Below are 24,464 nucleotides of genomic sequence, written 5' to 3'. Positions count from 1 at the left end.
CCAGTTCACCGTGACACCATGAATTTTGACCCACAATTACTCGGGCCTAGGCAAGTGTTTTTAAGTACAGGACCATTTTGCACTTTAAAAGAGCCAAAGACTACACAGAGAAAGCTTTAATGACTTTTCCTACGTCAAAACCGTGCGAAAACAAGGAAGTATCTTGAAATTCTGCCCTTTAACTGGGGTGTTTTGGTAACCTTGAAAGGTACCTTTATTTGCTCACCAGCGTGAGTAGATCACTAAATACATTGCTTGTCTGACTGCTGAGTACTAAAGTTACCTGCATTATGCGTGTTTACATTACATTATGCGTATTTCACATCCAATCCACACTGCCCCCACTGCTGTCTTTACACCAACTTACACCTACCATTGCTCATTACGGTGCTCATTTCACGACACGTCCTCAGTATCCATTGAAGTTTTTTTGTTATCCTTACAGTTTCAGCCCCATAGCATGCACAGTCATCGTCAAAAGCTTGTGGGATGTGGGTTGCATGAAAAAGCCAAATCTCAGCCCAGTTTTAGCTTGCAACCAGTAAAACAGTACATCACTGCATTGGTTGAGTATACTAGCACAGATTGCAAATCTGAAATCCAGGCTACATGCCCGGACTCAGCAGACTTTTGCTTAGGCCCCACACACCGTTAACTTTTGACGCTAACTGTATGCAGCCTGTTGCTCCTGTTTTGAAAGCACTGAATCGATGTCCTCTTTTGTCAGAGCACTGAGCACATAAAAGCGCACGTCCTCTTCAGACCACTTGTCTAGTATTAAGAATGCAAAAGAGGCTGCGTTGAGCTTCAATAGATGAATATCTAGAGCTTTTGACTGTCAAAACAAAAAAACTAACAGAGTGTCAATGCAGAGTATTTGAGTTCAATCCCCTGTCATCAGCAATAATGATCTCACGCATGTAGGAGTGTTTATGAAATATATAAATGACTTACTGCTACAATCATTGATGTGCTAATATTGTCACCTTTAATAGACAGGCAATTTCTAAAAGGGGCGATTAAAGTCTGAGTCGTCAAAGGGGCAGCGCAGCACCGACAAAAGACCAAGGCGCTAGCTCGTGAACTAGACCGTCCTTGTCATCTTCTGGGAGCAAGTGGCACAAGTGCATGGCAATATCACATTTCGTTCAATATACAAAGCAGAATTATGAAAGCTAAGCTTATCTTCAAAACTACAATAATTTAGAAGTACACGTAGTGGTAAAAACAGAAGGCAAAACCTGAAGTTTTAGATGCACATCATTAAGAAGTTTCAATCAGGAAATATGGCAGTAATGCTGAAAGTGAGATGACCACATGAGGTAAAACTTGTTACTGTTCTTGCATAGTTCCTTGCATTCGAAATCAATAAATACTGCTATAGGCTTTTGCTTCAGCTTATCTGTAAAAATTTGTAAGTTGTACAAGATAACTTGCGCTATTTTCTTTATTACAGCTTGATTTTGGCCCTGCCGAGACTAAAAACAGCGACTGCCAGGGTCCTGTATGCTTGAGCTTTTGTCTGCTGCCATAACAACAGCCAACCCTCGGTAGGATCTCAGTGTAGTGCAATCAGCAAGTGCTAGGAGTGAAATCTTGCAGATAGTTTATAGTTATAACAAGCTTTTCTTTGAAAAAATTATACCATAGTTTGAGACACCCGGTCACTTTGTTTTAGATTTCTTCGTGCACTGTGAGTCAATATCACATCTAACAATGCAATCTGTTGATGCATCAAAAAGAAAATATTTTGAGAGTATGGCATAAGGGCACCTAACTCCCAATTGCAACAGCAGAGTGCCTGGTGATGTCCACTTTTTTTTACACTATTGCATTTCAGTGAACATGTCCTCATTTTATTGCACACTCTAGAGCATTGTAATGATCCTTAAAAGGTTGAGGATAAGAAAAAAACTGATAGCTTTGCACATCAGGTAACGAAAAAAAAAGATTAAAATCCTTCCCTTGATGAACTGATCAAGAAGTGCAAATTGTAACAGCTGAAGAACAAGCAAGAAAAGGGGCCCCAACTGCAGTAAGTGGATGACATGGCAACATGCGATGAAGTATCAATCATCTGAGCAACCCTACAGATTGGTTTTGCAGTGATACACTTAACGCTACAGAGATAAGCCGACATTCCTAAAAAATCAGGCTCCTCTTCATCCATATTAAACTGCTCACGAACAACATTTGCAATCAACATCACAAAAAATGCAAAGTGATGCCAGATTTATGCCATTTGCTCTTCTCTTGAGTGGAAGTTGATTAAAAACACACACTAGATGTCTGACCATTTGATATTTACAGCATGAAAGGTACAGTCTGCAAATGAATAAAGACCAACGCACAACACTTATTAGGACTAGTTATTCGGAGGTTTATTCCTCCCATGTTATTTATAGAAATATAGCCATCACCTCCACTGAAACAGTTCCATATGCTTTCCACATTACTTTTATGGAACGAATATCGATTCCATAGCAAATATTCATAAAATCTATAAGTATCATATGGAAAACATACAGAATCAGTGGACCACTTGTGGAATGTTTCAGTAGGGATGCTTGCACAGGATATTTGGCCCCAGTTATTACTCCAATAGTTCGAACTCTGCAAGGCATCACTTTGCATTTCTTTATTTTGTTGCAAGTGATTCTTAGGACACATAAATGCTGAGAGGGATTAGATAAGATTCAAGGTGATGTAAATGCCTGCTAGAACAAGTACACATGCCTAGGGTTAAACATGAAGTGAGATACATCAGCCAACTGACAGAAGATGGGACAGACACTTTTTTTTGTCATTATGAATAAAAGCCCATTGTACACCCAACACCGCAAAAATGTCAGTTGTGAGTAATGGGGTTAAACGTCCCAAAGAAACTTGCAAGTTATGAGCACCTGAAGGACTGTGGCGATTGTTAAAAAATCTGCAGGGAAGGACAAAAAGTCTGGTGTTAAATTCTAGGCTCCCACTGCATATATACAAAAGTAGTAATTGGGTAAGGTGTTAATGATAGCGTTAACTAGTGACTGAGTAGATTTGTAGAAAATGCTCGAAGTGTTACAAGGCCTAAGTGGCAAGTATTTATAATGTTGCAAAAAAAATAATGCCTCACATATATCTAAATGTAGTTCACTGAGTTCCCCGAAATAGTTCCTAAATGTGCCCATGTATACAAACATCATGGCAGTTCTGAAATTCAGGTCTACACATATACATGCATATATGCAGTGGAGGGTTTATGTGAGGGTTTATATCAATGAATAACGCAAGTTTCCGCACTTTAATCACAAATTCCTGTAATGTATCATGCATTCAACAGTCATTTGAAAGCCTGTTACAATTTTACCAGGCTGTTTAACAAGCAGATGCTCAAACGTTGTTTCCATCTTTTGTCATTGGACAATGTAGTATCACTTTCATGCCACTATTTCAAAACACGGAGACAAAGCAGCTTGTTTAGAAACACTGCTACAAGACACATCAACCTCATTACGATTAGGAGCTGTTTATGCTAGATTATATGTAACAAGCAGTGAACTTCCTAGCGTACTCAATTACTTGCTCCAATTAAAGTTATGCTGAGCACGATAAACTGCCACAATCTTGTGCTGTTCAAAACATGTGAAGAGGGCTTTTCTGTACTGTCATATACATTATAAACAACAATAGAAGTAATGTGTGTGAACTGCATGTCACTGTATCTGTGGGTCAAACAAAATGAGCACAGCAATGAGTATACCCATTAAAAGTATGCGCTGTTTTGAAATGCCAATACGGACCAATTTTTTTTTTTTTTTGCTTTTAGTTTCTAAAGCAAATGTTATAAAAATTTGAAGTCTATAAGTGCCACTATGTACATCTCTAAAACATTCAGGACAGGAACATGCAGAGAGAGTTCTTCTGGTCCAGGGAACAGATAGAGTGTGAAGGAAGTATCGCAATTGCTTGCTAGCCTAAGCCTGCATGAGCTGTCTCAGATAATGAAACATCAGTCATACAATTAAAAAATTAAAAGAAAAGCTAGCAAGCTTCAAGGCTTCTTGAAGCTTGCTGAAATTTTGCAACCTTCAGTCTTTCCCAATCAATGAAAGTAGATACACAGAAAAATCTCACAAGGCCGTACAGTTGGCTGACGTTAATTCAATCCACCTCATATTTTTGTTTAAATTAGTATTCAGAGTTCAGAAAACATGGTCCAAAATAGAACTAGAAGTTACTACATGGAAAGAGATGGACATGAAATAATTTAATGCGACTAATTGCATAGCCCTGAATGAAATGAAATCAATTAGGAGGTTTGACATCCCAAACCAACACACAGGTAATGAGAAACACCGAAGTTGAGGGCCCTAGAGCGTTCATTAACGCACACTAAATACATAAGCATTATTGTATTCTGCCATTATAGGAATGTGGATGCCGCAACTGGGAACTGAACCCGTGACATTATGTTCAGCATAATAATTCCACAGAACTGAATGAAATGCAATGTAGACGAAACTAATGGATATGTAATAGAAGAGAAGATAGATTCAGTTCCTGTGAACACATACCGAGGATATTGAATAACCAACCGCCACAGCAACTTAGGCACTGAGGCATGAATAAATTTTGCTACCTTTGCGTTACGAATATTCCCTTGTCAATAATATTTGGCTATGTTGCCTGGGCCTGGAAAGCCAAGAGGTTTGAACTGACTGTACTAACTGAATGCTTTGCTGAATTAAGTGGCTTCAGAATGCACTGAAAACATAGTGGTTTGAACATTGGCCGAGTTGGTTCATAACTAAGAAGGATAAAACAGTCGCACTATATTTAAATTGATCAGAATTTCTCTCACTCCGAGATTGAACTATCACAAGCCAGAGCCTCCTGAAATGATATTGGCTGCTTGCTAGCAGTGTAGTCAGTAGGTTATAATTGTTTAAGTGCCTTTACATGCTACAACAGGTGCCTGTAGAAAAGGGAAAGGTTTGTGACAGACTCAAAAGAACCGTGTAGTTGAATCAAGTGCCTTGCACAAAAAAAACTCTCCCTGCATGCGTGAAGGTGGGCACATGTGCATGACGGTCAGTAGCGTTAATGAAAGCTGGTGAAACTAGCATGCAAGCCAGCTAAAACGATGAAGTTCTAATTATCTTTAGCAAGCTTTCAAACTTACATATTTTGGAATAATAAAACTTCTTTCTTGTGAATAAGCTGTAACACTGTTAAAAATAATGACCAGATTAAAAAGGCTGTGCACAAGCAAACAATAATGTTTCCAAACTACTGTGAACGCTGAGGTCGTACTTGATTTTGCCTTGTAGAGGGATAAAAATACAAATTTTAACTGTCTCCTTCATATTCTACACGAGGAAAGCATTAAATGAAAAAAAGAGTGCATCAACAGGTCATTAAAAAAAGGAGAAATTATATAAAATGTGAAATGCTATGAAGCTTACACCAAACAAGTTCAGTCTGCCTGCAAATTCCGAGATAATTTTATTTTTGTTAGCGACACCATCAGTGTCTATGCCTTTGAGCATCTAGCCACTGGCTCACTACTAAGCTTGACATTCTATCAATTCTAGTAAAAATTATAAATTTGAATAAATACAAAATAAATAAATACTAAATAAATACTAAATAAATACTCCAATAAATTGGAAATGATCAAATTTCAGAGTATGTCAAATTAGCTGAAGTAAGGCACTGATAAAATGAAACGGTATAAATTGCAACCGTGCAAACACAAATATAACAAGCAGTTATTACAGACGTGTACACACAGCATTATTACAAACACATTAGTACTTGGCAATGGCGTTATGAGAACAATACTTGCAAAAAGAATTTTTTTAATGGGGCCAAGGAACAGATTTTCACATCTGCTGCTCCATGAACAAAGACAGGAGCAGTAAAAAATACAAAATACTTCACTGCCTGAATTCTGCCCTAGCTGAGAGCCAATATATTCTGCAAACATTGTAACGAACTCATTTCTTTTACAAAACTGACACTCCCCATAACATCTATATCCAATGAACAACTTTCATCACTGCTGCTACATTCACAAAGGCCAAAGCAGAGCTTATTCATAATTGAACCTCGGTGGATATAAAGAATTATTGGATGTAACAAATTATTGGCTTTAAAAAAGTATAGGATTTTCCAAGCTGATATCAACACATAATGAATATATGCTTACAACGAGTATGGGATATAACGAAGCTATTTTAGTGCAGGATGCAACTTTGTTAAAACAAGGTTTAACATACACGTTTTTACAGGCGATCGCATTGAACATATGGTGTTACTGGACATTCAGGTTGTAAGGCAATCTTTTTTTTATATGTAAGTATTTTGACAGTTATGCTTTTTGCCTACCTATTAAAAGCAAGGTTTGATTCTTAACTAATAGGAATGCTTCTAAATAGACAAAGAAGCTTGCAGCTTCGACAAAAAATAAATATGCTTCAGCTTTCTGAAAAAGTGCTGCAGGTTAAAAAATACTGTCGCATATTTCTTAGACATGCTTCCACAAAGTCATAACTATTTAAATTTTTTGTTAACTGCCTTGACAACATTGCTGGAGCAGTAAAAAATATAAAAGTGGAAGTGAAGAGTACAATAATGTGTACAAAGAGACAGAAGCAACTGAATTATTAGCAACTGAAATGCGAGCATATGTAGCCCAGCTCCATCACAGCCACATGTAAAACAAAAACAAAAAATGTGTGCATTTACTTGAAATGCCTCACGAAGGTCACTGGTAAACAGGTGTGTTCAATGCGAGACTTATGAGGCAGTTCACAGTGCTGACTTAATCCAGCACACAATGCTACATCGTAACCACTGCTCGCAGTGCCAAAAACCAAACTAACTATAATGTCATATAATGGCAGAAATCTGTCCACTTCTGCTACACTCTGTCTTACTGGTTATGTGTGACACATGTCAGATGACATCACACAATCACAGTCCTATGAGAACACAAGCCTGATGCCCTGCTTAAAAAAAAAAATGATACACTAAAAAAAAAGTTATGTGATAAAGAGTGTATATAGTATTCTGCTAAATTCCGCTGTATAGTTTTACAAGACATTACAACTTAAAGACAGTGTGTAATGCTATGAGCATAGCTTCTTTGCTAGGCAATGTTCACGGTGATCACAGTACTAAACCTGATAATATGCAATACACATGCATTACAATCTCACAGGTAAAGCATTTTGCCAGTTAAGAACAAGAGTGAAGTCAAACCTGACAAATAAATAGCTGATCCAAAGTTATCTTCAAATGAGCAAACTGAAGGGTACTGCATCAGTCAAAAAGCAGTTTGTGTTTAAAAACAGCTTTGAGGGTATGCCAAGTTTCTGAAGCTACGGGGCTGGGTAGCAGTTAAACGGAAAATCTACAATGGGAGGACACCATGCGAGGTCAGTGAGGTATGACCCACCAAAATGAACAACGGTGGACGCAGTGACTAAGGGAAGTTGCTTTAAGCATTATGTGCTTTAGACCAGCCCTGACAGATTACATTTTAACTCATGCCCAACATCTGTTGTTAGCAGGAGAATAGCGTTTTAGTGTGTCCGATGTTCCGGCAAACTCGGGTGGATTGCTGGATTGGACCCGTAAGCAGCCAGAGTGGTGCCCAGCCACCTGGTGGCACAAAGCTCAACCAAACAAATGCAGATCTAAGCATATTCTTCCTAGCTGCTGGTGTAAAATTTTCAACAGCAGCATAATCGTGTTCACGATTATGCCAGCAGCGTAATTAGTACCAGCTGCGAAGCAGAATACTATACTTGATGGTTACTACAATATTAGCTCTGCGTTTCTTCTGGTTGAGCTTTGCATCACCAGGTGGTGCCGTCAATCTGGCTACTCATGTTTACGCCCCCACTTATCCGGCAAACCGCCGTTTGCACGAATACCGGACACACTAAAACTCTCAAATGACACCTGCTGTTTTCAGTTCATTGAAAATCAGTCTAAATATGCTGCTGACTGTTTTAACAAAATATGTGAAGGCTTCCGAAGTAAGAGAACAGCCGGGTCATGGACCAGCAATTTTAGTAATGTCTATCCTTCAAGTTATGGTGCTGCAAACTTGTAGATATGAGTAGTTTTATGTGCTTATTTCAAATGTGTGAGTCTAATTTTGTTTATCTCACTTGGTTCTAATTTTATGCAAGTTTCTCTTAATTTTTTTGGAAAAGCTTGCAAAGAATCAGTTGCTCAGATTTCAGTAAATAGGATAGCAATGGCTTTTGCGCGATTCAAGGAATCCAATAAGACCAACTTTATTGCTCTGGCTGCCTTAGAACAAGAGTTGTGGTTGACACTCGGAAGGCCGTTTTTCTGAAAGTCAACTTCAAAGTCTGCTTCAGTTCATACGAGAGAGACTGACACAGCCATGAATAGTCGTATTGAATACAAGACTACGATTATAGTCCACTTCTTGTGCAAACATTTTTGCACACAAATTTAAGCCACGACTTTGACCTCGTTCTCAACTGTCAAAATGCCTAGAAGCCTTGCAGCAAGAGACCAAATATACCGTGAATACAGGAAGATTGTTAGTGACAAAAACAGAGGCATCATTGAGAATAGCAACACATGTGCAGAAACGTGTGGTGAAACTGCTACAGAGCATAAGGGTCTGCCCACCACAAACCGTTTCTATGGTTGGCTGGGAGAGAGAGAGAGAATGTGTGGAAGTAGAGAAACACATAAAGATGGAAATACCCACACGCACACACAGGCAAAACACAAGGGAGGCATCAGAGCACGGTAGTAAAAAAATTAAAGAGAGAGAAGCCTCTGTACACCGAACTATAAGCTGAAGCTATGACCATGTTAGTGTGCTTTCAAAATGCAATAAGGAAGGCAGTGATCCCGGGCATATACATCCTGCCCGACTTCAACCACAGTACCCTTGACAAATAGCTGCTTGGTCTCACGACCACAGCAGTGACGCACAGAGCCAGCGGTAGGGATGACATGGTTTCATTTCATTCGGGGGAACTGTTCACCACCGAGCTAAGGAAGGAGAAAGGCCAAGCACAGATGATCGTAACTGTTATCACCAACAGCTGCACGTGTGGGCACATAAAAATAAAGTGGCCTGCGTTTAAGTGCAATCGCACCACGCAGTCTTCCCATACTGCCCCTGACCCCCATTGCTTCCCAGCACAACACCCCACGCTCTCAAGCCAGTCTCGTTAACCCCAGAGCCTCGCAACAATTTTGCAGAGGCTTGGTGGTAGTGCAGCGACATGGGACAGGACGGTGGTGCGTCCGACTGAATTGTCAACGCACTAGGAAAACAAAAACCACACAGCAATGCAAGGTGGCTTTAGGCCCAAACAAAAGGAGGAGAGTGCATACACACCAGGGCCAAACAGCACACCTAAAAAAAGAATACAGCATGAACCTCTAAGGACGCATTCCTGAACGCACACACACACATGCACACACACATATGCTAGCACACGCACACACACCCACAGATAGGGACAAGATGCAAAATGGCCAACTGCATCAGCCTTCACACGTGTGCACACACCTGAAAACAAACTGGAAACAACTACACACTACAGCAGAGTTTTGCAGAGAAACCAATAGGTGGCGACAAGCAAGCACTGGCCTTTATAAACGATGGCAGACACTAGGCGAGCGCTAGCATAAACTGTGCAGATGAGAGCGCTTCCTCAGTGTGTTCCAAGAATCGTACCATCGATTACAATCCCGTACATGTCACCTACTGCACATGGGGCGGGAATGCTACGTAACTATCCCCACAATGCATAGTTCAGACATGCTGACACAACTGCACAGCAAACAACCATGCAGGGTCCCCAAAATTCGTAAGCACAGAGGAGACCATCAAAAGTGCTTCTAATGGCACAATGCCTCCATTAACACACTGTGTCAGTTCATGGGTTAGTGTTAAGTTGTTTGAGACATTTAGCCTTTTCTTTTCTTAGTTATCGTTTTTTTTTTTAATGCAAATTCATATGCACTAGTTCATTGCTGGCACATTTCTTGTGCATATTCCTTTCAACAGGGCATAGCCTTGTTAATGTAAAATCCAATACTAGTATATTGAATGGACAGCAGTAGAAGAAAAGGAAGCCTAACGCTGAGGCGAGTCATCAACATAACACCTCATTTCCTCAAATGAAGGTTTAAGCAATTACATTACAAGCAACTGTTCAATAGCATGCGCCAGCTAAAACACGATTTAAGAATTGATTCAGATACTTTAAAACGAGCAAGGACAGCAAGAAGCTGCAGAAAAGTGCAGATCTATTTCAGCACCAGCTGGCCGTGACTGACACACTAAGCTGGCAGATTCTATCTATGATGAATAAAAAATTTAATAAGCTACAAAGAAAATACCAACAGGCTTACACTTAGACATTTGAATAAAACTGTATTTACAAATGCATGCTAAGTAAGCATCATTTCTCCTAATCAATTAACACATATAAAGTTTTCTGAATCCAAAGCTTGCTAAAGCACGCTCTGGGTTCAAGCAGTGAACAAATTTTACAACTGGGCTACAGCAGCAACTAATTTCCTGCGCCTGAGAAATATTTCACTCTAGATCATACACATAGCCTAATCTAACCAATCTTTCTAAATGCTGATAATCACATGTAAATTCATTCCAAAAGGAGCAGCTTGCAACAGATCTACACTAAACAGTGATCCTAGTTTGCCAAAACAATTACTACAGCTTTTAAAGAAGACATCTAGAACTACCAATTCTGGGTGATAATTAGGCAAGACGAAGACTCTGCACAGGCTTACATTAGTAAGGTCATCAGAGAAGACTGACAATATCATTTAACGACAGTTTTCTGGAGCAAAGCTGGGCACATTATGCTGCTACATTATAATGTCGCTGGTCTCATTTTGCACACAGTGACGAATTGGAGGCAAAGCATTGTCATACCACACCTCCTTTTCCAACTTACTCCAACAGAAGGCACTCAATCTTTAATGTTTGCTAGTCAGATCACTCACTCAACTTAACTACACATATGCAGAAATGTGGTAACAAGATTGCTTGAAGCTGTGAGCAAGTGTAGAGCTTGTGTGTTACATGTTATAGCACCTTCAAGCACCAACTAAATCTAAAATTTATTTCCCGACATTTCTTGAACCTTAAGTATCATTCAAAGAAAGCGGTTGGAACAATAAAAATTCAGTATTTTTTCAGGCAAGTTTTATTGTGTTTGCAAATATGGACTCCATACTTGAAGGCTGAAAATACTAGAAGAATAAAGATAAAATTAAACGCAGCAAATGCAGTGTAGCTGCATGATGCCTCGATTATCTAGGATATCGCCTAATGCAATGTAGCACTCGCTAAAATGACAGCTGATAAGGACCTACTACGTGACCACATATTGCTAGCCATAACCAAGACATTCATCTTCCGGCACTGTTTTCTAACACACTCAATTATTCTGCAGCACTAATTACTTACAGCCAGATGTAAAAAAAAAAACATTATTTTCTCTATTGTGTGTTGTCGCAATGCCTAATCTTGGTGTGTACAACTGCAGATAAATTGTGCCTGAAGGGGATATTCCCGATTCATTCTGGCTAAAACTATAAGCATGTAACAGGATCAAGTGAACTCAGTAAGCTGCAAAAACAACCCGTTCGTGATGATTGTCAAGAAATGGCCTCATCTGAAGCCGTAACATGAGCCATGTGATATCTTAGAGTGTCCTGACATCTCCTAGCTAACGGACAACGTACCCGAATTACTTTAATAAGCCTACGCATTTTATGCCAATGAATTTGCCCAGTTGCTCACACTGATGTAACTTTGCAGCCTGTGCACAGTCTTGGCAAAACCTGCAGTTAACCCACTTTATGTCACATAGAGAGGAGAGAGAGAGAATAACTTAAAGAAAGTGAAAGGCAGAAGAGTAGAGAGAAGAGAGAGAGAGACAAAACTACAATAGCAACTCAAAATCTGCTGTAAGGCAGGGACGGCAGGGCACCAAAGGAGGATGCGTATTCATGCTTTCAAAGAAGGCAATATACAGTATTATCCATAGCATGCCTTGTCTTTCACTTATAAATCAGTGCTGATAATTAGCAGCTGCATTTCTTTTGAAGTGAATGCATTAACTTTGTCTAGCAGGCCGCAAATTGAATTTTGGATAGTTTGGGGTTACCGTTCATACAGGCAAGCACTCACCTATGCGACTCAAAAGGTCAACCGATCAGTATGCACCGAATTGAAATTCTTAACTAAGGTATTCACATACCCGAACAGGCTATCAGTGCCGTAGACAGGGGATTGCACACCGGGCACGTGTCCCCATTCATATTGCCAACATTAAAACTTGCAATTTCCTTTCCACAGACTGTTATACAGTCCCGAGCTTCAAGTTTTCTCGTTAGCCTCCAAATAAATAAATAAATAAATAAGAATAAGTACTGGCCCTACATGTCAGTAGTGGCAGAGTACAGTGATCATATCATATGCTTTTCTTTTTTTTTCAAGGATATATCAGAGAGAAAGCAAGGAGAGGAAAGGTAGGGATTTAAACCAGACGAGCAGCGGATTTGCTACCCTACACTGGGGTTAAAGAAAAGGGGAATAGAAAGAGGAAAGCACATAGTATCAGTATGCCGCTGTTCCAGACTTCGGTAGTGCTTTAGAAATGCACTCAGACCCATTCTTGGGTTCCTGCCCTTTCCCTCCCTTAGCACCAGCTTCACCAACACAGAAAAGCTGGGCAGCTGCTCTGTGCTACAAAATGCACAACCCTACCACAGTAATGCATCCTCCTTTGTATTTTTGTTTGCCATTGGGTCCAGTAGGAGGAGGAGGTAAAATTGGGGGTGGGGCAAAGGAGCGAGGGACTGTCTGGCCTGCACAGATGTGGGCCGAGGCCCTGTTCATCAATGCAGAAGGGCAGGGTCGGTCGGGAGAAGGACCGGTCGGCGGCGCTTACCTGTGTCTGCAGCCTGGTGAGTCCTCGTATCCAGAGGATCTGTCCTGTGCGCTTGACATCCTGTGAGAGGGAGCCAGAGCTGCCATCCTCGACAAGCGAGGCCGTGGCGTTCATTTCTTCCGGCGCTCCCGATCCCCAGGTGAAGGTCTTGGGGATGCGCTTGGTCGGCAGGGTGGTCACAAGCTGGCCCCACACCAGTGTGCCACAACCAAAGAACACACACCACAGCCACTGGTCCAGGGACAGGGCCTTCGTTTGGAAAAACATGCTACCATACTGCACTATTATCACCTGCACACGTGGACCAGGCGGCATGGCAGGGACACCCCGGGAGTGGCACAGTCAGGAGCAAGAGCAAAAGAAATGGGGAGAAGAGATATTAGCCAGATGCTCAAACAAGATGGCAGACAGCTACACCAGGTGCGCGAGGTAGTTGAGGACATTATGACGACTTCACAAACAGCAATAATATTTCAGACAAGAATCAACATATTCGTTCAAAATTTTCTACGTTTCTTTTTACTGCTGCTGCTTTGTAAAACTGTTGAACAAAACTAAGTATACTTAGCCTCAATTATTCACTAAATTCCACTACGATAACAGCTGCTTGCTCGACTCAGATATTGTGTGTTGATGTTGGGCAGTGGTTCCACGATAGCAAGATTTTAGTGAGAGTTTAGCATCGCATGGCTGTTAGTCTCAATCTCAGACAGCCCCCCCCCTACATAGCAGCGTAGCAGGTTTATAGAGAGAACTAGAACATCACATTGAGGGTGACGTGGCTGCAGAAGTTCACAGCCACTCACTCTTAGGTCACGCAGGTCCTGCGGAAGCAAGGTAATGCATTACTTAGGAGAGGTACCTAATGACATTGTGCACAGAAAGTTTGACTATTGACTCGACACTTGAAGCTACTTCGCAATGAGCATAGTTAAATTTTTCGGGGTTCTCACCCAACAAGGCTCCACCTCCTTGAGAAAGTCAACCACCTTAAAATGCCTGGCCACTTGCACCGCTTGTTTCTTTTTGTCACGGATGGTAACTGGCTATAAAATAGTGTCTTAACACACAGAGAAAGGATTAGGCAACAGTTAAGAAGGTGGCTATCTCTAAGTCGCTGTGGTCTGCATGTAAGGTGACTACGACAGCATACAGCTTCATCTCTTGCATCATACTGGAAGCTGATACTCTGGAATAAATGTGCTAGATAGGTAACAAAGGGTTCAGTAAAGACGAAACACCTAGACAGATAGAATGAGAATTTTAACGTCTATGGTGATTCAAAGCTGTGTCCTAAAGTACCTCGTGCACCTTGTAGACTGCACTCTTTGCATAGTACTTCATCAGAAAAACATTCACTGACACTACGTTCAAAAGGTAACAATTCAAGAAGACAGTGCGCTCAACATGTGCGCCAGAACGCTATACAGTATAGACCGCTTATAACGTAACCGTTTATAGAGCAGAACTGGCTACAACGCGGCCTTTTCTGACTCTCATTTACCCTCCCATAGAACTCCACGTATACGCATACCATTTACAGTGCAGCTGTGTGAGATGAAATACCGGTTATAATGCAGCTTCTGCGGGAAAATCCCACCGACAAGCGCGGTAGTGAGCACGCTTTTTAATAAGGTGCATCCATCAATGGGAGAGGAGAGCAACGAGGGCGATGCAGAGGAGGAGCATGAAACACGGAGCGGAAAAAAAAAAAACGGAAGCAGCGCGATGCGGGCGCGCGGTGGTTGTTAGGCAATGGAGAAGTCTTTTGCTCGGCTGCTTATCAGCGGTGCGCTTTGCACAGAACGCAGCTTCAGTTTCTGTGCACCCGTCCCGATGCACATTGTTACGTCTCAACCTGGAAAAGCGAATTCCTTGGATGTTTGGCACGAGTCAGTCCATTCCTCCGTGCACGCACCGACAGCTACCGGGCATGTCATAGACTGACGCGTTAACAAAGGAGCTTGCGTCGAGGCAACCACAACCACCGCCATCTGTGGATACGGTAATTGCCGTGAAGATCACTCCATCTAATCCTAATCCCGACAAGAGGGCCGTCACGCAGAGCCCACTAATTGATGAAAGGTGCCATCGTAGACCAACACCGTGGGAATAGCTTCGAGCTCAGTTTCCCAGGTGGCCACGCATATACAAGAATGCAGGGGTGGGGGTGCAACATTGGAGGCGGGCCCGGGGGAACGGTGTGTCAACATGGGAGGGATGTTGCGACCAATTCAACAATTGTGATTGGCCCCCGAGCTACCATTATCAGATTCTCCAGTCTAGTCTCCTAGGGAAGACAACAGTATTAAAAGCGGAGACCTCTGGAGCAGTGAGGGGGGTTCTGACGTGTTGTATTCGTCATTTTCAACAGTTCCAACTTTTGTTCCGACGCAAAAAACCACCCACCAACTTTTGTGTCCGTATCCCTTTAAGCAGTCTTCCACAAATTTAGTTTGGAGCTATTAGGCTTTATGTACACTTGTGAGCTTCCGCCATTCCTACCAGTGTGTGCACTTACAAGCTTGGTAGGCATTCGCAGTAGTTGCCATGGCTGATCGCCTGAGGAACCAAACTCCACTTCGTACGCGCTGCTGTCAGTTCAGCCTGTGCGCGTCCATATATGCGTATTCTTTATTTAATCGTCTACGGCTACGAACATATCAAGGGCGAGCTTCCAGCCACGGCATGCTGCCCGACACCCCCGCCGGCTAGGCCTACCCAGAGCGCCTCGTTGGCGACCAGAGTTGTGGCTTGGTGCCGAGTGAACGAAATGCGTCGCAATGGCTATGCGAAGACTGCGGGTACTTGGACATTAACCTTTCAATGTTAGTAAATTTAAACGGATGCAAAACTCCCAGTCGCACGCTTTGATTCTCAGATATGCACAACTGCTTGGTCTACATATTTTGCATATGTGCAGGCCTTGAAAATCGTTGTTTTCGTTATAGTGCGGTACTGCTTATAGTGCGGATATTTACGACTCCGGCAATTACGTTATAAGCGGTCTACACTGTACTGCAGAAAGTATATGCAGTCGAACCCCACTATAAGGAAGTCACATCCTACACGAAAGCACTTTCGTTATATTTGACATTCCTTATTAAGTTATTACATATATATATTCATCGCATGCTGATATCAGCAAGAAACAATTTTGGATTGACTTCGTTATATCCAGTAATTAATCATGCCTGTGTCCAATATATAGAGGTGTGATCGTATTTGGACAAAATGGACAGTGCAATGGGATGGAATTTACATGGCTGTTTGACACGAGAGAAAATTCAAAGTAGAGGTGAAAGAAACTAGAGATTAAAGGGACACTAGAGAAACACTAAACCAGTTTAGAGTGATAAAGTATTGGTTGAAAACTCTGTCAATTTCGCGATAATAGGTATTTCGTTTTCTCTTTTTTTTATTAGAAGAGAAAATGAAAGTAAAAGCTTCGTTTTTTTAAATTTGGCCCAGAACCTAGCTCCAGTATGTCAGTGTGAAATTTCAAAGGATGTTTCTTTTTTTTCATATTTTGGCCACATTGGCTTAGTAAAAGCTCCCAAAATGTGCCATGTTCAACCTCTGGCTCCCTTGGAGCACAACGTAGAGCATTTTTACCAATAAACACATAACTAGGCACTTGCAGACCCCGTCAAAATCCATGATGTCATGGTGAAATGGTGTGTAAACTTCAAGGCGGCTTTTGCCACCTTGTCTTCCCTTTTTTACGCTTTTACTGACTAACCAAGTCTCCTATCATGGTAAGAGTAGGGTTTTGGTATTTATAAGGGCAATTTACTAATACAGGTCAAATCGCTTTTCTTTATAGAGTCCCTTTAAATCATTTTGGAGGTGCTGACAGATATAAATACCAATATAAATACTATTTACATATATATATATTTTTAACTGCTTTTGATCCTGTTTTAGTGTAGCAGAAGGAAATAATTGGCACACATATGAAAAATTGTTTTTACTAACGTTACATCATTAAAACAAAATATGCCTTATGACTGTAACAAGGCCTGGCACTGCATCAGAAACAACACCCATTCATAGAATGAAATACCACACATACATTTGTGAAAGAAGTAAGTGACATCCTCACTCATTGTATCAGTTCAGCTATTCATTCCTTCTGAGCTATTTGACTAAAGAAAGCCTAAAAACTAGGCTTGCACAAACACGGAGTATTTTCAAATAGTTGATTCAATGTTATGCTAATCGATATTCGCTCCAGTTTGAATTTCAGTATCTGAAATTTTCTATATTTGAAACGAACAAATATAAATTCTAAAGCATGTAAAATAGACAGCTTCAGTTTTGGCAAGCAAGTTGCATTGTCATTAACATCTTTCAAGGCCAAGACAAGCCAAAGAAAAAGCATTCATTTACATTTGTCAACCAATTTTTCTGACCAGTTTCTTTGAACATCCCTGCTCTGGCACTAACTTCTCTGCTCAACTAATGTATAGAAGCAACCGAGTGCAACCAGAGTTCAAAACGCCTCACATCTCTTTTTTTGGATGTGATCTGCAAGCACTATGTCAAAAAAATTGCAGCTGTGAAGAAAGTCGGCACAATTCAGGCTGACCCTCATACTCCACGCTTTTATAGGCGAGGTGGTTTCTCGACCTTCCAGGAGCAGCACAACTGCTGCAAACAGATCTGCGTCAACTCCGCACTAAATCGTAACCTTAACCACCGACAAGTGGAAAAGCAGAACTGGTTAGGCCTAACAGCTGAAGCCGAGGTAGTGCGTCCATAACGAAGATTTATTGCTGGCCTGTGAGGTGGTGGCCAGCAAATCATTGTGAGAAGGTTACTGCTCGTCGAGCGGCTCATCATTGATCGGGCTTGAGATCATGCGCATGACAGGGCCGTAGAAGCAGAGTTCTGTAGCGCGGGTGTTGAGTCGAACAGTGAGCGCATTTACAGTCAACGACTAATTTTTCGGACACTTGATTTTTCGGACATGCCCGATAATTTGTACGCCTTCGCAGCACTGCCACAAACCTCATAAGCCAATGTATAAAAGACGTCTTAAATTTCGGATGCTGAAACATTTCGCTATTCAATTTTCTGGACTTTTCGCCGTGAATGCAGGTTCAAAACGGCGTTAATCAAAGCCACCACTGCCGACATTTTGATTACCTTGAAGCGTCGAACCAGCGCTCTTGCACACCGATCTGCTGGCAGCCGTAGGCGCTGCGGCAACACTAGGCCTAGCTGCTTCAATATTCGCTATGAAGCTTCCTGCTGTTCGGTGCGGCGTTTTTGTATTGAAAGAATTCACTGCTATCACCAATGGCACTGACTGCACCTTTGTCATCCTTGTGGATGGCTTAGAAGCACGACAAGAGCGGCAAGAGTCAAGTGTTGCACAATGCCAGTTCTCAAAAGTCAGCTTCGCCGCAATACAGCGGTGTTACGTGGTGAAGCATACGCAATATATTGCGGTGAAGCATATCAAGAATAGTCCCGGGACAGAGTATGTATTCTTTAATTTTCACGCATTCACCCGCCACGTCCTGACACAGTGTGAGCACCGGAACACCTAATATGTGTACTACCAGGCCTTCAGACCTATTTCAGATGTGCATGTGGCGATTTGAGACCTTCGGCGCAGTAAAGAGAATGCATTCTTTTTTTCGGATGTTTTCGCGAACCCCTAGGAAGTCCAAGAAATCGGACGCTGACTGTACTACGGAGCCTGTTGTACTACAGAACAGGTTAAACTCCCATGCGGGAGACAGCACCAAACTGAATTCGTACAACACAGCCTAAACTACTGCTGTCGTCAAAGTCACACTTGTAGATGACGCGTGACACACATCGGGCCACGTGACAGGCAAACACGAAATGTTCTTGAGGCCTCAAGAATTGCGAAATTTCAAGTACACAAAACCACAACACTGAGCAAAGGTTGGTAAAGTAATTCTCTGTACTACTGGCATAGTAAAAAAAAAAAAAAAATGTATAACCTGCATTTTTGCATCAAAATATCTGAATAACAGCACTAAAAAAAAACGATTCCAAAGATGAGACTCTTGACATCTTTGTAAGGACCTTTTTTTTAATACTTGTCAGCTTCTGGCTGTAGTATCAAGGTTTTAGGCAAATCCACAACTATTCGAACTATGCACTGCAAAATTATTCGACACTATTACTACTATCTTCAACTTCGTTTTGAACCCAGAAATTGATATTCGCACAAGCCTACAAAAACCAACAAAACTCAGGGTCCAGCCACTGAGGTGCCTTGCACCACTTCGCCCCATAGTAGTGCGGGGAAGTCTGCTTACGGAATGGTATCATGTAAAAGTATAGAATTGCCTTTTTTCTACAGACATGATTACACAGAATTGGGAAGTAAGAGTTATTCATTCCATGTGACTGTGCCCGTCCACATACAAAAATCTGGGAGCTTTCAGCGATAATACATAAGCCCACTGACCTGAGCAACAGCAGTGATGATCAGAATGCTATAGAAAATGGGGTTGGTTAGGAGGCCCTCGAAAATATTGCGTTCCCCGTGGATCTTGCGGGCATTAACCTCGTTGAACAGGGTCATCATGACAAACGTGTTGAAGATGATGGTGAAGTGCTCCGAGAGGCGCACTCCCATACCAGGGTCGATGTCGAAAATCTCTGGGCCTGCACAGATGGGTCAGACAGACTATCTTCAGTTGTGACCCATGGGTGGGCACTATGATTATAAAACAACTGGGTTCTTAATGCGAGTCATTCTGATCAATTGCATGCGTGGGAACCAGGCTAGAGCACTATTGTGACACCAATATGATTGCTGTCCTTAATAAGGCACAAACTTCCTGCAAAACTTCAAGGTCAGTTTCCTCGCACAGTGGAAATTCCTTTCAAGGTCGCCATGTTGAAGAAATTTAAATTGAAGCAATAATTTAGTGCAGGACTGGCTGCTTCTAGAGCAAGTCCGACAGACATCGTCATCGCCTGCCACATACTTGCTTGCCATCACTGCACTTAGTCTCTTAATCTAAGCATTACGTGTGCTCACTAGATAATGTAACTCTTAGCTTAGTAACTCGTAGTCTGCATGGAGCAAATATTCCAGCCTAATTTTGCTTTGAGGACAACTCGCACACACCAGAATGCAGAAGTTTGTTGCACACAGAAGCCATCTTAGAGGGTCTTGCAGAGGGTCCATTGGGATAACATTAGGCCTCCCAATAAAGTAACAATTTGATGGTGCTGATAGTGGTAGCTATCTGTTGGTGACCATTGGGTAGAATGACACAGCTCCCATGCAGCCCTTAATTATAAGGACCAACACATGTTACAGGGGCAGTGAAGGTCGACACACTGGCTACCAAAGGGCTCGATGTATCCTGCTTTTATTCGTGCACAGCTACATATTATATTGCAGTACACATTTCTTGCACTCCAGCAACCGCAAGTTTGGTGCCTGAAAAGTATCAAAAGTGGCAATGACAAAACATTGCCTACTTCATCTCAACACAATCTTGCAAGCTGTCTGCTATCGCGGGCTGTTGTCCATGCTTTTGTTGCTTACCAAGTACCAAACTCGTGGTCATATACAAGAGAAATACCCTTACCAAAAGAAATGCAATGACACTCAAACCTCGTTATAACAAAACGGTACATAACAAAATAATGAATATAACGAAGTAAATGACATTCCCCTTGAAATCCTCAGAGAGATCCATGTAATTATACCGTCGTGTTATTGAAGTGAAATAGTTCCAAATTCAGCTCTGAAAATGAACTAAATTGATCTCCGAAACCAAAAAATGCCCGACCGCCTTGCGCCGAGTGCATTGCTTTCCGAGGGGTTCAGCCCTCGTTCGCCGTGGCAGTTAAAAACTCCCGCATCCCCATGTCGCGCATGTCGTCGAGCAACACTGGTCTTTCTCACTGCCGCGCGTAGCTGCGCACCAACGCACGAGCCGCAGCTCACTATTGCACTTCTCCACTGACCCCTCTCTCTTACGCATTCCTGAATGTCCGAGCCGTGCCATGCTACGCGTGGCCTCCCGAGATCTCCCTGGCGTAATATCGCACCATGCTGTGTGGCTACGTGCCGCAGTGCGAAAGATTAGTGCATTAACTTCTTTCACTAAGGCACGCCGCGCAAGCAGCCGGAGCTGGGCCTGGCCTCAGAGACCTCCCCAGCGCAATCTCGTGAGTCACGCCCAGGCCGTGCATTCTCTTCTCCCTCTTCCTGAGGTGTGCCGTGTGGGCTGGCAGCTGGGCCTTGCCTCAGAGGTCACATTGGCACCGGTTCAATCTTGGAGGGCACGGCAAAGTTCGTGGCCAAGCCGGCGTGGCGAAGTTTGCTTCCCTCCTCAATCACACAGCGGAGCGTTGTTTTGTGTGCCCCATGCTGCTCGACTGCGACGAGCCAAGTGGAAAGCGGACGCGAAAGACCATCACAATGGGACAGAAGGCAGCTCTCTAAAGGCTGTTGCGTCAGGTGCTAAATCGTATGTTGCACACACCGAAGATTTTTTGGTTGTTTTATTCAAATTTAATTGCATGCATGGCCGTGTAGCGGTACTGCAGGCCGCAACGCCGTCTTATTTCTATGTTTACAATTGTGCCCCATAATGGCCATATACCATATTTACTCGCACAATGAACACACTTTTTTTCCCGGAAAATATGTGCAAAGTTGGGGTGTGCATTCATTATGCGGGGGGTTTTTTTTTTTGACACGGCCACCTCTAAAAAGTCACAGTTGCGCCCGAAAGGCGAACCATCGATTGTGATAGCAAATGCGTCGACAGCTACACGAAGTAAAGAATATAGTTTTATCGGCCGTATAAACTTGCAAACATTCGCTAACTATGTAAATTAACAAGCATGGTGTCACATTACACTCGATGATCGTGAACACTCGCTGTCAAAACGTTAGCCTGAGGAAGCGTGGCAGCAACAGCGAGCAAAGTGACCTTCGTGCTGTGTATCGCTTCACCGCAAACACAGCGGCGAAAACGGAGCACGCACAAAGGTATATGCCGCTGTCGCACTGCTAGACTCAGCCTCCGATGCAGATTGCATTCAAGATAAGGCGTGCGCAGCCGCGCAATGCGCAGTGCTGCACCGCCCCCCTCCCCGCGGCGCCATGTGTGCGACAGAATACCGCCCCATTTCCTTCCCGCTTTCCTCCCTGGAACATGGGAGATCGAGGCGCGATCGTCGGCGCTAAAGGCAAACATTCACCTGGAGTGTCCATATAATTGCTATCGCAATAAAAGTAGGAGACACATGGTATGATTCGGCGTCCGATACGGTGTCCGATACAGTCATATCCACCGGATGCCATATCGGATGCCAAATCGTACCGTTTCTCTCCTACTTTACGGCAGCAAGTTCAGGGTGCGTTCATTATGCGAGTAGATACGGTATTGCAGTAAATACTGTACCTTCAACTTTGTTGTAACGAGGTTGGAGTGTAGTTACACGCTTGCAAGAATGATACTCGCGATGAGGCATGCACATCTTCTGTCTAAAAAATCTAACAAAACATCGTGCAGCATATAAAACTTCATACAATGTAAGACGTCGGCACTACGAAGTATGTGGTGATAATATGACAAAGTAGGGATAATCAAGCCAGAATGAAATACGTTGACTACTGAGAGTGAAAAGATGGGGCCGGGATATCTGTACCGAGGAAGAGCAGCAGGAAGATGACGGTGAGCTGGTAGATGGCATGACCCAGGATGTTCTTCATCATGGTGCGCGAGATGAGCGGCTTGGTGCGACCGTAGGGCTTACGCAGCAACAAATTGGATGTGGGCATCTCTGTGGCTAGTGCCAGAGACGCCAGGGTGTCCATTATTAGATTCACCCACAGCATCTGCACCGCCTTCAGGGGGCTGTCCTGTATGTAGAAAGTAAGGCAGGAAAGTGTCAGGACAAATGCCTAAGTACTTACACCATGTGCAGCTCGAGTAAAACAACATTCCCACACTGCCTATTATCTGCGCTGCGATTAAAGCAGATGACTCCAACTTGCAGTTGTCGGTCTTCCTGTTTTGCATAAGGTATACTCGCAATGTTAGCACCATTAGTACTACCGTTTGATAGTAACTGCTTGGTCTGTGTATTTTAGTTCTTATTCACAAATCACATGCCTGCAAATATATTTTTGTAAGCTTATCTATTGCAGTGAGTCTATTCTGATACATTTTATTCGTGTGCAGTTTGCAGAAAAGTGCAAAGACCATCAATTTCATCACCAAGATGGCTTAAAACTTGCATATCTTCAAAGGTTACATGAGACCTGTCACTCCAGTAAGGCATCACACTAGACATTTACCCCCATGCTCATAAATGCATCTTAATTTGAAGCCCATGCTTGACTTGATTTAAAGTGCCACCTCTCTTGAACGCACTGAAGGAAATGCAATGAGCGTCTTGGGCACATTCCCGCTAGGCATCATAAATGATCAAGCATGGGCCTCAAGTAATTAAAACGCATTTCTGAATACGGGGAATATCTCAGGTAAATTTCAGAGCATCCCGTAAAGTTACTGGTGGAGGCCATTGCCTCCCAGCTCGCTCACCCTAATGGCGCAGGCACCCGTAAAGGCAACAATGACAGCCACTGTGTTCACAGTGAGTTGAAACTGAAGGAACTTGGCAATGCTGTCGTAGACATTCCGCCCCCACATCACGGCCTTCACAATGCTGGTGAAATTGTCGTCGGTCAGGATGATGTCGGAGGCCTCTTTCGCCACATCTGTGCCAGCAATGCCCTGGTGGAAGAAATTACAAGCAAGCACGGCTGTCATTAGCCATTGCGGCACGAAACATGTTGCTACGCGTTTTCTCCTTTTCGAATTCAGAATCCCTCCCAAACAGCTGCAACAGCAAACACAACAAAGCCATGTGCTGTAACTTTATATGCACAAGGTCATCAAACTCTGAATCTCAGTCAACTTCGTGATCCTATTTCCACTTATGTGCCAATGCCACACATCATGTGAATGTCACCTGTTGCCTTTAACACAATAATAATTTAAACTTTTAAGACTGTACGGCCAACCGGCTTCAATAACCACACCGCAGCCTCCAAGACAATCTGATGTTGTACATGCTTCCATGGCATCTTACATGTGTGAAAGTCAGGCTAAAAGTTATGCGCTGAACTGTGGGGAGTAAAGGTACTGTGCTTCGTTCGCTATAAGAGAAAATGCCCATTGCCGGTCTGCCTTCTGGTGTGCTTTTTTTGAAGCTATTTCCTTGTTATATAAGCAGCATAAGGAGCAAAAAATCTGACAAATGATTTAATTGGAAGCAAACAATTATAATCTGCGTAAAATGTCTGCATTGTGTCGCTACCTTAGGCAGTACATTATATTGATCCCTAATGCAGTGCATTCAGCATTAACTATGTTAAGCATGTGCAGAGAGCCTGAGAACCTTGAAATAGCACTGAACAGCAGTGCATTGTAAAACAGCATGAAAGTTTTG

At 42.6% G+C, this 24,464-nt stretch overlaps 1 protein-coding gene and 1 long non-coding RNA gene across 18 annotated transcripts in view; one reads left to right on the top strand and one right to left on the bottom strand.

Annotated features, from left to right (window-relative positions):
• Window positions 1-10,398, top strand: part of LOC125947799 (uncharacterized) — a 32,590-nt gene extending 22,192 nt beyond the window's left edge. Inside the window, exon 3 of the long non-coding RNA XR_007468492.1 lies at window positions 1,457-10,398. This is a non-coding gene — a long non-coding RNA (uncharacterized LOC125947799). The remainder of the gene's footprint in view (window positions 1-1,456) is intronic.
• The window catches only part of LOC119460722 (plasma membrane calcium-transporting ATPase 2), a 336,648-nt gene that overhangs the window by 28,810 nt on the left and 283,374 nt on the right, over window positions 1-24,464 (bottom strand). For all 17 annotated transcript variants that reach the window (XM_049673162.1, XM_049673149.1, XM_049673159.1 and 14 more), the window contains 4 exons: window positions 23,555-23,746; window positions 22,656-22,869; window positions 19,441-19,640; window positions 12,987-13,277 (listed from right to left, as the gene is read on the bottom strand). In XM_049673162.1, coding sequence (XP_049529119.1) covers window positions 12,987-13,277; window positions 19,441-19,640; window positions 22,656-22,869; window positions 23,555-23,746 — 897 coding nt within the window. The remainder of the gene's footprint in view (window positions 1-12,986; window positions 13,278-19,440; window positions 19,641-22,655; window positions 22,870-23,554; window positions 23,747-24,464) is intronic.

This window comes from Dermacentor silvarum, chromosome 8 (assembly GCF_013339745.2).
Source record: "Dermacentor silvarum isolate Dsil-2018 chromosome 8, BIME_Dsil_1.4, whole genome shotgun sequence".
Taxonomy (NCBI): Eukaryota; Metazoa; Arthropoda; class Arachnida; order Ixodida; family Ixodidae; genus Dermacentor; species Dermacentor silvarum.
The sequence above is the reverse complement of the archived record's forward strand: the minus strand, read 5'-3'. Positions and strand labels throughout refer to the sequence as shown.